This window comes from Suillus discolor, assembly GCF_016758755.1.
Source record: "Suillus discolor strain FC423 chromosome Unknown F5147scaffold_1, whole genome shotgun sequence".
Lineage (NCBI taxonomy): Eukaryota > Fungi > Basidiomycota > Agaricomycetes > Boletales > Suillaceae > Suillus > Suillus discolor.
In genome coordinates, this window is record NW_024541248.1 from 1,360,126 (window position 1) to 1,373,797 (window position 13,672).

The window sequence follows — 13,672 nt, forward strand, 5'->3', positions numbered from 1 at the left end:
TGGTCTGGCTGAACGTTCCTGGTTCGTCTCTAGGCCAGGTTCCTCCATTGGAACTTGCTCTGCCATGGCAATCTGAGAAGAAATGTGACAGATGTCACAACTCGGGATTGTTGTATGTAAACCCACTAACTTAACCTTTCACGCAATTTTTCAACTTTAGTTCTTGACTTGTTTCCACGTCTGCCATGACTTTTTTCGCTGACTTCCTCCTCACCGTCGTCCCAAAGGACTCTATACCTATATATCTTAAAACCTACATCCCAGGCGAGACGCCCTTGTCGACATGGCCCGTCGTCACCACAGCCCTTGCGTCGTACCTCGCTGTAATATTTGGTATTCGTGAAATCATGAAGGATAGATCTCCACAGCGGCTCAACACCCTCTTTCGCATACACAACGCTTTCCTCAGTATTGGAAGCCTCATCCTTCTTGTCCTTATGATGGAAGAAGTTGGTTCGATATGGCTCACAAATACGACCTACGGCACAATGTGTGATGAGACCTCATGGACGGAGGTAGGTTTTGACACGTTTATCGAATATCTATCTTTTGAGACTCATCCATCATCCCAGAGGCTGGAATTTTATTACATGATCAACTATTACTTCAAGTATATCGAACTTTTTGACACGGTGTTCCTCGCTCTCAAAAAGAAACCTCTTGGTATGCGTTGCCATATCGTTCGTGGCATTCACGCGCTGACCGGCCATTTTTTAGCTTTCCTTCATGTATTTCATCATTCCGCAACTGCTCTGTTATGCTTTGTGCAACTTAACGGCAAAACAAGTGTGGTATGTCCACGTTGACATCTGCCAGCCGTTGCTTGACCTCTCCAATTTTAGTCATGGGTTGTGATCTCTCTGAACCTAGCAGTTCACGTCATCATGTGTAAGATCTCTGTTCGCTGCAACATGTATGTGCTCATTGGACTACGAAGATTATTACTACTTTGCGACTGCTGGTGGTGCCAAAATATGGGTATGTATGCGCTGTACAATGTTCACGCATGTTTCACTGAGACATGCCTCGATTAGTGGAAGAAATACCTCACGTCCATGCAGATCATTCAGTTCGTCATCGACATCGTCATTGTTTACTTCGGCAGTAAGTCTATCGATCTATAGCTCGATATCAATGCTAAATCCGGCCTAAGCCTACCAACATTACGCAGCTACTCACTACCATCACCTCCCTCACTGGTCGAATTGTGCCGGCACTGAAACTGCTGCTCTCTTCGGATGTGGTCTTCTCACCACTTACCTTGGCTTGTTCATCAACTTTTACATCCAGACGTACAAGAAATCCGCCAAGGGAAAGAAGCCTACAGCCAACGGTATTGCCAATGGTCATGCGCACAATGGAAACAGGTGCGCAAATCCTCCCTCTTACCGTACTGCACGTTGATGTTCAAGTTTTTGATAGCTATAAAAAGGACTGAGCACGCAATTCACAGCTTCATGACGATATGGCCATGCCAGCGATTACCTATACTTATCTAGCATCATGCAAGACACTAATATACAGAATGCATCAACGAGTTCACCTCCAGTTCACCTGTCCAATCTTTTCATACAGCCTGTCGTTCTTTGTGTCTATTTAGCTACTCCCCGTCGCCTTATTTTTTCATGGTCGAGTATTTCTTTTGCATATCTCTTTCCTTTCGGATTTTGCTTTCGTTGCGGGCATGCATGTTAGTATACGGGTGTGCTTGGAGCTGTGTTGGAACGCAAAAGACATTTCACGAACAAGAGTACCGTAGTAATACCCAAACGAAATGTCACTACTCCTCCATGATACTATCTTAGAGTGATTTGTTTTGCCTCGCGTTTTTATTGCAAAGTTATGTCCCTCCATTTGCACTGTCTACTGCATAATCATCTTGCTGTGCCGTAAGGATTGGCTGCGGTCATTCCTTGATCATCGATGCATCATCCGACGCTTAGTCTCACTCTGTCACTACGTATATCATTGATTGGCTTTTCTTACTTCCAAGCTTGTACCAAAGACTACAGTCAATTATCAGCTATCTAGGTTGACTTGTATTTTGCAGCTCCGAAAAAATTGCCCCAGGTTACTTCCTATTAGTGAATTCCTGAGAACTGTGACTATAACTTGTTCACCAGCTCTGATACACACGAATATCTTTATTTCTTCCCATCATCACTATCTCTGCATTAACTTATACACCACGAGGAGTGTACATACATTGCGGTGCAGGGAGACATTCATCCCGTAAAGCGCAGTGAGTCAGTTTGCAACGGTTGTCTTGAATGATTTCAAGGCCGACGACAGGGACTGCCTTACCAACGAAACTCAGCCAATCGTGCTGTGCGGCTTAGAAGTCTGTCTAATGTCTGAAATATCAGACTCAACGCAGTCCACTGGGACCTCCGGTTGCCCTCGAGAGTTCTTGGTGTCTGTAGAATTGTATGTCCCCACCGTGGCAAGTTTTGGACTTCGGAAGGTGAGTCTCATGCACATGTCTTACTTGATACATCTAACTGCTCGCAGCCAGTGGTCTCTCGCCGTAAAGCTGACACTAGCAAGACGGAGGAAACCCCTAGGTCGCTCAAAGGTGAGAATACTTCTATTCTGCCACACAACTATTTATGCGTTTTCAGAAAAGTCTAGCTGGATATCGGTCAGTCGGAGTCCCGCAAGCGCTGGACAGTGGCGACCTGCAACATGTAAGCTCATGGACGAGGACGAGAGTTGTTCCCTCAACATCTATGTCGACGTGGGTCTCAGGAGACAGGAGTCTTACCATCTTCTGAATGCCTCCACAGGAGACTATTCTGTACCAGACCATATACATACATATGCTCAACCAGTTCGACATCCGGCATGCTGACTCTTCCTTATTTCTTCGCAAGAATTGTCTTGCGCTTGCATCTGCTGGGCAAGTTATTTCTTATCCTGTTTGTAGCACTGCTAATGAGACTGCTATCAAAGAGGGCAGCGGTGGGGCTCCCCAACTAATACAGAGCCTATCTATTTCCAATTTGAAGACGCCGATACGTGCAATACTTGGCTGGTCCTGTTACGATCATATTCTAAACCGGAGATATATGGCCAAACCTTCGGTTCACGGGATGGCGGGCTCTACCGCATGTGGCGCCAGGTAGAGCTGTCAATTTTGCAAGGACGTAACCTAGGGAATCACTTCAAGGCCCAATTAGACACGAATGCTAGCTCTGCTATACTGAGCGAAGGCGACCCGCGAGAGGCAGACCCCATCGATTTGGATGCTTTTTGCGAAATCCATCTCAACGACAACATATGTGCTCGTACGACAGTCAAGAAGGGGATTGGCTCTCCCGACTGGCTTGAAAATTTCTCATTTCCGGACTTGCCACCTTTTGAGACCCTCGAGGTCACAGTTTGGAGAGAGAAGAGGCTTCTGAAACCCGTGTTACTTGGCTCGGTCCGCATTGCACTGACGAACTTTCGCCGAAGTGAAGCGGTAGAAGGATGGTTTCCGGTCATACAAGCTGGCGGAGTGAGCAATAGTATCCAAGTTGGGGAAATACGAATGAAACTTACCGTTGACGAGTGAGTGTTCGTATATTCGCAGACTCGCGCAGACTTGAATTTGTTTAAGGGAAATAATATTACCTCATAATAGTTACTCGGGTCTTCTGACCGTAAGTCGTCTCAGACACCGCTGTTGACATGTAGTTGTATTTGGTTGCCAGGTACTGCGCGATAGGAATGTCCTAGAGTGGATGAGTGACTTCGAGCGCAGGCTCCACTTGCGGACTACTTCTTATCAGTTGATGTGCATCGCAATTGCCAAGAACATCCTTGTTGAGCATATCACGGAATATGCCGATCGTGAAGTTGATGGTACACCTAGCTGTCAGTGAGCCATCATCATGTGCCATGAATCACCTTACTGACAACTTTTGCAGCTCACAATACCATTTTCCGCGGGAATACCACTTTCACAAAGACGATGGAGCTGGCAATGGCGTTTTATGGGAAAGCATTTCTTGAGTCCAGCATCGGATGCACCATTCGGCGCATTTGCTCTGAAAAAATTGCTATCGAGGTTGATCCTGTGAGGAGCGGCAAAGGTGCAAAAGAGGTTGAACGTGGCGTAGATCAACTGATACATTGGAGCCAAGAGGTGTGGAACCAGATATATGCTGTAAGGGGCCAGTGTCCGAAGTGAGTACTATGTTATTCTGGTCTGACTAAGACTGAGTCAAATTTAGCGAGTTGCGACGTTTGTTCGAACACGTGAGAAAGCTCGTTGAGAAACATTATCACACGAAAGATTCGCAAGACCCTCATAACCGGGAACTCCCCTGGCAAAGCGTTTCCGCCTTCTGCTTCTTAAGATTTATTGTCCCTGGCATCTTGAACCCTCATCTGTTTGGGTTATACCCAGGTATTGAATATTCCCATCGTGTCTCCCTTAAACTGATCGACCCCAGGTCTTCCCAGTGCCCGCATTCAACGCAGTCTCACACTCATCGCCAAGGTCATTCAAAGTCTTGCGAATCTTAATCCCGTGAGATGCATCCCTTTCTTGTTCTCACTGTTGCTCATCGCCCCTCGAGCAGAATGTACAGAAGGAGGAGTTCATGCGCGGGATAAAGGACTTCCTCAAGCAGAATCTACCTGCAATGGTAGATTACATCCTGGTCGTTTCGACTCCTATTCCGCTAGATCCATGTAGTCCACACTCTGGTCACCCAGCTCACAGCCACCAACGGCTTAATGTGGTCAGTTCATTGCATGAGAGAAGTACTACGATGCCCGTCCTAGAAAGAGAGTCGATTCCGTTGCTACCTCATGTGCTTGATATTCCAAGGCATTTAGCTCGTATCACTTCCTCGGTTCTTCGAAGTGCACGGTCCGCTGACCCAAAGGACAAATCCTCCGAAGGAGACAATCAACATCTGTCAGGTCTTTGTGCTCAATGCTTCGACCTGGAGGACCAGAGTCTGACTCGCGTCAGCCAGTTAGCCGGTGTGGAATCATGTCCTGTTGCTCTTAAATGGGACGCACCTCGAATAACATCCACAGTGTCTTCCGCCGCTCCTTCATCCCCGGCCTCGCCCTCGAAAATGGTTGAGTCGCGGAACGTGTCAAGGCCGTATACCGCACCATCACTGTCTGATTTGTCTGAAGTAGATCACCGAAAAGCATCATCCGGCGACATGACACCTTCAAGTCCCGTCCCCCATCATCTGTCCAGTCTACGTAGAGGTTCTGTTCCTGATATTCCTTCAAGCCCAAAGGTCGCCTCATCTCCTGAAGAGCGATCTACACGGGCAATAAACCGTCCGCGTTTTCTGCGACCTAAATCAATATCAGCTGACTCGATCTCGTCACTCGCATCCCCTGCAAGTGCACAATCTCTACGTAGTCCACCTGAGTTTCAAGATCTTGAAGCTAGCAGGAAGAGAAAGAACGTGCTGCAGGGTCTACTTACGAAACGATAAGTGGCCATCATATTTATTGTCTTTTTTTGTTTCCTCCTATTATATTACGTTTTGCGTACTGTATGAATCAGATGTACAATCCTTGAATCCTCGAGGGAAATCGAGCCACACAAATGTCCACCGATGCATGTGTAATTAAGAAGAATCCAATCTTAGCAATTTTTCAATCAGCCTAAGCACTTCCGCGGCTACATCCTCAGAAGTGCTGCGGACTGTTAGTCGGCACAACTAGTTCACGTCAGTCTACGAGATCATAGGAGCCGGTAAAGACTCACCTTTGCCTCGCGATTTGGTTCTAAGCGAAGCAAACAACCAACCTTGCCATCAACCGATGTATGCAAAACTCCAGCTGCCACTAGATTGTTTGGGTTGGGATCAACATCTCCCAATATCTCCAGATGGTTTCCTGAAACCACTTGACGGTACCGTACAAGATCAAGCTGACCAGTACCATCAAGTGTAATAGGAAAAACTGCCTGTGCCTCACGTGGAGCACCACCGATGACCTTCCAGCGCTCGAAGAAGTCAGCTTGCCCCAGCTTGACACCCTCGATGAACTTCGTAACGCTGATCGGCAGTCGAATTGATACGGACTGATGCGCGCCAGCTAAAAAGGACACTGTGAGGATGGGGAAGGAGCTGAACGCCTTTTTACATTCAACATGTAGAAGTTGTTGGCTTTGTGTACGAGGAACGAGAATATTCGGTGGGATTTTAGCAAACGTAGCCGACAAAGCCTCTGAATCATTGACATGGATGGTGGAGGTGAATGATGTCAATGGTACTGATATTTTATTTCCCAAATAGATGGCTAGTTGGCCAAGGTGTCCCTGGTACCTTGATTTGATACCGATTTGGATCTGTACATCCTCGTAGAGGACGCCATCCGCGCTGTAGATGAGCTTGTTAAACCACTTTTCAACGCTGGGTCCGACAGCGACTCGAGGGGCGACCACGGAGCTGTCCACGCGGGATAGGTCTGACTGTTCACCTGGGCTAGATAAATTCAATCCTGCCAAAGAGCTCATGACGTCTTGTGCATCTGTATTGCCAGTGACAGTAGTTGTCCCAGTGGCAGATGATCCTGGTCCTAGCGTCGCTTTCCGTGAATTTGCGTGTCGCTCGAGGTTCATTTCCTTTCCTCCGTGTATCCAGGTCCTCTTGTCCTCTGTATCTCCTAGTTTACGGTTGAGTCTACCAATCAGAGCACTGACGCGAGGAGGGAACGGTGGCATCTCCTCGCAAACGTTCTGCAACACTTCATCGTCATCAGGTCTAGATGCTAGCGAGTAGAATTCACAGGCCCGCTGCTGGAGCTCTGCGTCCAGAACATGTCTATATCGTTCAAAGATGTTGATGAGCTGAGGCTTTATCTCGGGAAAGACATTAACCCATTTGATGTACGTCGATAGGAGAAGGGAGCGAGTGGAAGCGACACAGAATTGAGATTTAGAGTGAAGGACCTGGAATTGTTCAAGAGGACTGTAACCAGTGTCATTCGCGATGAGATGTCCATATTCTCCCAGGATGTATCCTGTGCGGTCACAAGTCACTAAACTGAATTCGAACGTGAGTTTGTCTTACCTCCAACCTTGACAAGGCTTTCATGTGTGGACGGGGATTTCAGGTGCTCGAAGACGACTTTTGCAGCATATTCCTGCAGATCCTCGGTATTTGTAACTATCTGCACGACACGGTACCAGACTTCATCCCCGACATGATCACCAGCAGCGCTGATGAGCTGCAGGATCGTATCGACATACCATTTGTATGAGTTTGCGTACTTCTCCGTCAAGATAGCAATTTTGAGCACCATCTCCTCCCGCAGAGCATAATCTGCAACTTTGAGGTAGCGTAGCAACTCCCCGACAATCAGCTCTGAATTGTCTGTATCGCACATGCTGTATAGCAAGTCAAGAGCGCGCCTTCGCACGGAGATATCCTTGTCGCGAAGAGATAGGATAATGGTGCCTTGGTGCTTCTTAAGGGGCTCCAGAGAATCGGCACGAGCAGCAAGATGAGCCATGGTGTCCAGACCAAGATATCGTACGTTTGTCTCCTTTGAGGATATGAACCGAGCCAACAGAACTGCAGAGGTTCCCACAAGGGGCGAACTTGCGTCTAAATGAATCGCAAGGCTGATTGCTTCGAAGAGCACGGCATGTTGCGCATTGTTATGTTGAACGTTCCTCGAGGGTTCTGCACTGTTATTCATGATTGTTTGTAGTACCTCATGGAGTACAGATCGTAAAGTAGCGTCCTCTAAAAGCAGTAATGTGAGGGAAGTTATGGTTGCTGAAACACGCACATACCAGAAGGAGCATAATACTGCAACAAACGGAGTAGTTTGACTTGTAGCCATGGCGAGGGGACTTTATAATATGCGTATGTGGCAGAATACTCGCCCTCTATGACTAACTGGGGATACTGAGCCACAATGGATCCCAGCTTTGATGACACACACTTACTCGGTGTAGGCGATCCACAGCTTTAGTGTAGCAAACAGCGTAGGCATCGAGGTGGTCTTGGGCCAGAGCCATGATTAAGCTGGTAACGCATATTACGACACCCTACAAAGTGTTTCAACACTGAACGCCAGTATGAATAACAACCTACTAGATCTTGGTCGTCCATGATAGATACTAGACGCAAAGCCCATTCAGCGGCAGGTATTACAGTGGGATGTTTGCGGTAGAGTCGCAGTAGCGTTAGAGCAGCTTTTTTCTTGACAAAAGTTTGCGACGTTCTGCAAGTACAAATGAGTTTTCATGTACTTGAATTGTAGACAGTAAGTTGGTTACTCACGGGGATATCAGAAGCCTATGCACATCTTCTGACAGCGCCTCTGCCATCTCGCTGCTACCCACATTTGCTATGGCATGCAAGGCAAGGCAATTGCTGACCTCATTATTCTCATCCAAGTCCTTCCGAATGGAGTTGACAACCAATCGAAGGAAATCCGAGTTCTCGTGCATCAGCAGAGTAACAGCAAGGTAACCCTACGTGTGCCCTATCAATGATATATCCGATGAAATTGTTCATTAACCTCACTATCTGTTTCTCACTGTACTTGGAACTTGATATGAGGTTAACGGCTTCCATGTGTCCCACATCGACCTTGTACCCAAGTATATACGTGAAGATGATCTTCGCGACATATCTGTACCATTGTTAAAGATGTGCGTGACTTTGCCAGTGATGTACTCACTTCTTCTTCTGATACCCGTCCAAATTTCCGTCTGCAGCGTGACATGAGCACCAAGTTGAACGAGTAACTAGGATGCATTAAACCTTTAAATTTCTTTCGGATATTCGCCATCTCCTTGTTGATACGCTTCTCTTCCAGTTCACGCACCCTCGCACCTCGGATATCCGCGATAAACTAAGAGAATATGATCAAACGGTTGACATGACTTTGGAGGGACGCACCTGGGTCAGCCCCCGCATATTGGCCGCCATCTTTCGTAGATGCTTCTGGAAAGCAGCTAGTAGAAGAAATTAATAGGTAGAACAAGCTGGGCTCTTTTGACGACAGAGTAACTCTGCACGGCGAGAAAATAGAGATGCGTCCGCGTACTCGACGCTTAGTGACAAGCCGCGCTGCGTTTAGGTCACCAGTGACGGTACTCACAAGTACTACATGGGAAACATCTTGAATTTCGAATAAGTGCTGTTACTTACGTTATCTTGTCTTCTTAGACTTGCACGACTCTAGCGCATGCAGAGCAAGCACTGTTTCGATAGTATTATGCAATGCAAGGATACATTATATTAGGGATGTTGAGCGTACAGAAAATGCGTAAATGAGGAGGGATAAATCTAGAAGTGCAATCAGACAAGGACACAATGATGATGATGATATATAGTAGGGTCTAGAATCTGCGTGAAGCAGACGAACGATAACTAGATGTACCAGACCTTGAATTGTAGGCTGACCCCACACCATACGATGTGGAGAACTCAGACCTGGATTCAAAGGGGAGAAATCGTGTGTAGGATGGGCTGGGAGAAGCCACGGGAGTCGCGGTGCGAGGTTTGGACCAGGATTGATATGCAATGCGCTCGTCGCTGTAGCGGTTGAGAATCCGTACTATGTCTGTGGTCATGAAATCTAGTTCTTTGATCTCTGTAGCAGAGAGGGTGTAGTCTTTGTTGAGTGTGCCTTCATCCTCACATTCGCTCTCGTTTTCCTCCGGAGCCGAAATCTGGAGAGTCAGTGCTTGACGTCTCTTTCGTCGAGCCATCACAATACCCTCGAATACTCGAAGCATACAAGACTCCATGACGGTCTTCAAACATTGGATGTCATCCAATACATTGACATTACCGACGATTGGCAGCCAGCCATCACACTCCAGTCCTCGTTCAGTGACTTGGATCTCGTAGGCGCCAAAGAGCATGTACGTCATAGGGTCCAGGCGGGTCGTGGTGATTAGATACGTTTGAGGACTGGAGCCGACCATCGACAAATTCTGTCGTTTTTCAGAAAAAGCGTAAAGCTGTTTTTCCATGACCTGGTCATTCCCAACGGCGTGCCTGCGATGATTTACACTGCCCGGATGTATAAAGGTCGCCTGCATATAATTAGCCTATGAAGCGAGAGGTGAATGTACTGCACGAAGCTTACCTTGTCCATCTGAGTGCGGTAAGTCATCTCGCCGGTCCTAACAGCATACTTTGGCTGGGAAGCTATTGCTATCAGAGCAGCCAGGAGAGGAAGGGATTTGCCATTGACGTTCAGATCAGGTGGTACGGTCAACTCCCGACTTCTAGGCTCAATTGATGCGACGTTGCCACCCGCAGAAACGTCAATGACTCCTGCTTGGTACAGAGACTGCATTAAGTGCCCGCGGATCTTGGTAATCAAAAGTAGCGTTGGCTTCGAGAGGAAGTTGTTGTTACAGAAGCGATTGGCCGCCATATACTCGCCGCGACGCTGCATCTCGTTCCATGCGTTATAAGCATTCAATATGGTGAGCGGATCTGACCTGAACCCGCTGGGCGACCACTTGTTCTTAGCAGCAGCAGCCTCAGCCTTCAGGTGCATAGGGGAGAAAAACGGATCCCGATTGGTCAGAATGGCAGCGAGAGTAAGAGCCTGATCGAGACACCGGAAAAAGCTTCCGTAAAGGACGAGCCTTCCCACTTGGACCTCCACAGGTAGTTGTAGTAGAACCTTTCCCAGTGACGTGAGGTTCTTGTCTTGATCCAGCGCACCTACCATCTGTAGGTTCGTCATGGCAGCGGCGACACGGTCGGGCTCAGGGGGTTCAATAGCGGCAGCGAGAACTTCTTCAATGACCATCCCGGGGAAACTGAGAGCCTTGACGTGCATGACGACATTGCTTAGGTCGACGCGTTTCATTTCCACGGTTGGATGAGGATGAAGGTTGGCTGCGCGAGCCTTACTGAGAATGCCGAAATACTCTCCGGGCCGGTGTCTACCCGCCCGCCCTGCTCTTTGGTTCAGGTTGGAAGACCCAACCCATGCGGAGATGAGGGACGACATGTGTCGGTCGGGATCATATCGCTGTTCCTTGATCCTTGCAGCGTCAACGACATAGACAACGTCTGGAATTGTTATGGAGGTCTCCGCAATATTAGTAGCCAGGATGATTCTACGAACGCCCTCTGGAGGGGGCTCAAAAATGACTTGCTGTTCGGCGAGAGGAATGGTAGAGTGGAGGAGGTGAATGCTGTACTTTGAGGGATTGTTGAAATTGATATCCATACTTCCACCAAGAAGAATTTTCTGAACTGCAGACATCTCGTCCCACCCAGGCAGGAAGACTAATACATGTCCTGAGTTAGACCGCTGCAAGACATATGAAATGCTAGCTGCCACCAAGGGACATGGTAGATCTAACTCTTCGTCTCTACCGCCCAGCACGCGGGAGTCTCCCTCTGTCATTGAGCGCTCACAAGACCGCGCATAAGCTTCCTCACGAGCGAGGTATTTAGAGACCAAGTCATCTTGGAACACCCAGTTTAATGCGCCATGGTTTCTCAGCGTAGGGATGAAATCATCCATGAAGTGTTTTGTAACGGGATACGTGCGGCCTGGGATCTCGATTACTTTTGCCGGTTGGCCTCGCTCGTCAGGGAAGTATTCTTGAAACAGCGTAGGATCAATAGTGGCACTCATGAGGACGATCTTTAGTGGGATATTCCGAGCCTTGCGATCATCCATGAGGCGCTTGAGAACAACGAGGAGGAGGTCGGTATCAACATCCCGCTCGTGGACTTCATCGACAATGATGTGTGTCACCTCGTCCATCCTGGCAGCCGATAGCCCGCCTTCAGCCATGGCAGACTGAAGTTTTTTGAGTAGCACCCCCGTGGTGCAGAAAGTGACGGAGCCATGCTCTTCTGGCAATTTCGACTCGAAACGGACACTGTAGCCAATCGATCCTTCACCAACAACTTCCCCTCTCTCCTTGGCAACACGGTTAGCTACACTGAGCGCAGCCAGCCGACGAGGCTGAGTGCAAATGAGGTTGCAGCGAGCACCCTCACCCCTGTCAATATGGTCATCCAGGAGTAGCTGTGGTATCTGCGTGGTTTTGCCTGAACCCGTCGCAGCCATGCAAATTGTGACATCATTCTCACGTATGTGTGACACGAGCTCCTCCGATCGAGCATAGATGGGCAACGCAGCTCTTGTGTTTCGCATCTTTTCCATCGCTGGATCCGTAATGTATTTTTTTCTTCGTTCCCTGAGTTCTTCCGACTTTTGGGTCAATAAACCCTGAGGAAACCTGCGGGTATAGAACGGTCGTGGGGCAGGAACAGGGACAGGTTGAGATCTTGGAGTGTCTGAGCTGGACCCAATGACGGGCCTGTTCCTGTATAGAGTGCTCTTTTTGATATCGCCATTTAGCTTGTGTATCTCTTCCTCGAGTTTTGTGCTGATCTGGAAGTAAACCTTCGGGGCTAGACCAAGGTCCTTTCCAGTTTTGGACGCCTCCACGAAAGTCTTCCATAGGTCGGGATCACATTGCTGCAGATACTGCACGACGTCCAAGTAGCACTGTATCTGGGCTGCTTTCTTGGTTGCGCTGGAGCCCAGGCCGATCTTTTTGTCACCCACAATCATAACGGCTGCCCAAGTCGACTTCGCGCGCCCCTGACGCTGTTCTTCCAGCTCGATGTCCGGCTTGCTAAATCCATATCTGCGGCAGTAGTAGTCCATAAAGCTTCGTGCGCGCTCGTAGTCAACGACTGAACCATCGCTCAGTTCGATTACTTGTGGAGCAGAACTCGAGGATACTGAGGGCTTGGGCTTGTCAAGCTGACCGCATTCATTAGAACCAGCTGAGTTGTTTGCAATTTGTGACACGTACCTGACCTGTATCATGAAGTTGATAGAGAGCTGAAAGCGCTGCGAGCCGCTCAGCATCTCTCCTTACTCTGTGGTCACCAATGCCAAGCACTGGAGGAGTCGTATCGAGGGTAACGGTCACCCTTCATACAGCTATAAGCACAAGCCAAAAAACATGGCTAAGCAATCATCACCAACCTGTGTACCCTCTCTGATGTACCACAAACAATGCCCTCAACTGATTCATAAGCAGGTTGCTTGTCCAGATGAGTAAAGGTAAAATTAGCGACCGGAGACTTCGGGTTATCTACAAACACAGGTTTTATGTCAGGGCGGGAACCAAGATTCTTCCTGTGCTCCTGTTCAATAAATGCCGCGTCACGAATGGGGCCGCCAAGGTCCGGAAGTCTTGATTTCGATGGCTGTTCTTTACTCTTACCCATTCTACGCTTTGATGAACCAGAAATACGCGGCCCAAGTGAACCACGGTTTTTGGATGAAGACGGCATCTCGAATGGAGGTGATACAGTAGGGTTGCGTTGCGTCCCTTGTGAGGATGCGGACATGGTAGGAATGGTTGTGAAAGCTCCCGCTAGCTTGGGAGCTGTAGCGGGCCATTTCTCTGAAACTTTGGACGAGCTACGCGACCGAGAATGATTGACATCTGTAGTATGGTCCTTCTGCAGGCTTGCTGTCGCGTAACTGGCAAAGGATCGTTCGAGAGAGGCTGCAACGGAAGGAGCGCGCTTCAATGACAATATATCCAATGGTATGAGGCGACACCTGAGAACAGCAAAGACACGGCTCATCATGATGACTTGAGGACTGCAATGATGAAAAGCCAATGGACCAATGGTGGACCATAGTCTGGTCGGCCACGAAGCAATTGAACTGGAAT

General features: G+C 48.3%; 4 protein-coding genes across 4 annotated transcripts; 2 read left to right on the forward strand and 2 right to left on the reverse strand.

Moving 5' to 3' along the window:
• Window positions 1-9: 9 nt before the first annotated feature.
• Window positions 10-1,852, forward strand: F5147DRAFT_663596 (GNS1/SUR4 membrane protein). Its single transcript, XM_041434902.1, has 8 exons — window positions 10-515; window positions 573-663; window positions 718-791; window positions 843-888; window positions 938-978; window positions 1,035-1,104; window positions 1,154-1,367; window positions 1,423-1,852. The coding sequence occupies exons 1-8, from the start codon at window positions 186-188 to the stop codon at window positions 1,436-1,438; spliced, it is 882 nt and encodes a 293-aa protein (XP_041300256.1). The 5' UTR covers window positions 10-185; the 3' UTR covers window positions 1,439-1,852.
• Window positions 1,853-2,350: 498 nt separating this feature from the next.
• Window positions 2,351-5,453, forward strand: F5147DRAFT_563384 (Rho GTPase activation protein; the record flags this gene model as incomplete). The annotated part of the gene is made up of 11 exons (XM_041430671.1): window positions 2,351-2,464; window positions 2,512-2,575; window positions 2,622-2,737; window positions 2,787-2,903; window positions 2,960-3,552; window positions 3,602-3,644; window positions 3,696-3,858; window positions 3,912-4,170; window positions 4,218-4,393; window positions 4,440-4,516; window positions 4,569-5,453. The coding sequence occupies 11 exons, from the start codon at window positions 2,351-2,353 to the stop codon at window positions 5,451-5,453; spliced, it is 2,607 nt and encodes an 868-aa protein (XP_041300257.1).
• A 135-nt stretch (window positions 5,454-5,588) lies between these two features.
• F5147DRAFT_741769 (adaptin N terminal region-domain-containing protein) lies at window positions 5,589-8,912 on the reverse strand (the record flags this gene model as incomplete). The annotated part of the gene is made up of 11 exons (XM_041439500.1): window positions 5,589-5,681; window positions 5,729-6,987; window positions 7,038-7,715; window positions 7,766-7,871; window positions 7,922-8,023; window positions 8,070-8,199; window positions 8,259-8,452; window positions 8,505-8,613; window positions 8,662-8,692; window positions 8,745-8,835; window positions 8,883-8,912. 11 exons carry the CDS (start codon window positions 8,910-8,912, stop codon window positions 5,589-5,591), a joined length of 2,823 nt encoding a protein of 940 aa, XP_041300258.1.
• A 413-nt stretch (window positions 8,913-9,325) lies between these two features.
• On the reverse strand, window positions 9,326-13,217 carry F5147DRAFT_563157 (P-loop containing nucleoside triphosphate hydrolase protein; the record flags this gene model as incomplete). The annotated part of the gene is made up of 4 exons (XM_041430657.1): window positions 9,326-10,027; window positions 10,081-12,744; window positions 12,797-12,917; window positions 12,973-13,217. The coding sequence occupies 4 exons, from the start codon at window positions 13,215-13,217 to the stop codon at window positions 9,326-9,328; spliced, it is 3,732 nt and encodes a 1,243-aa protein (XP_041300259.1).
• Window positions 13,218-13,672: the final 455 nt, after the last annotated feature.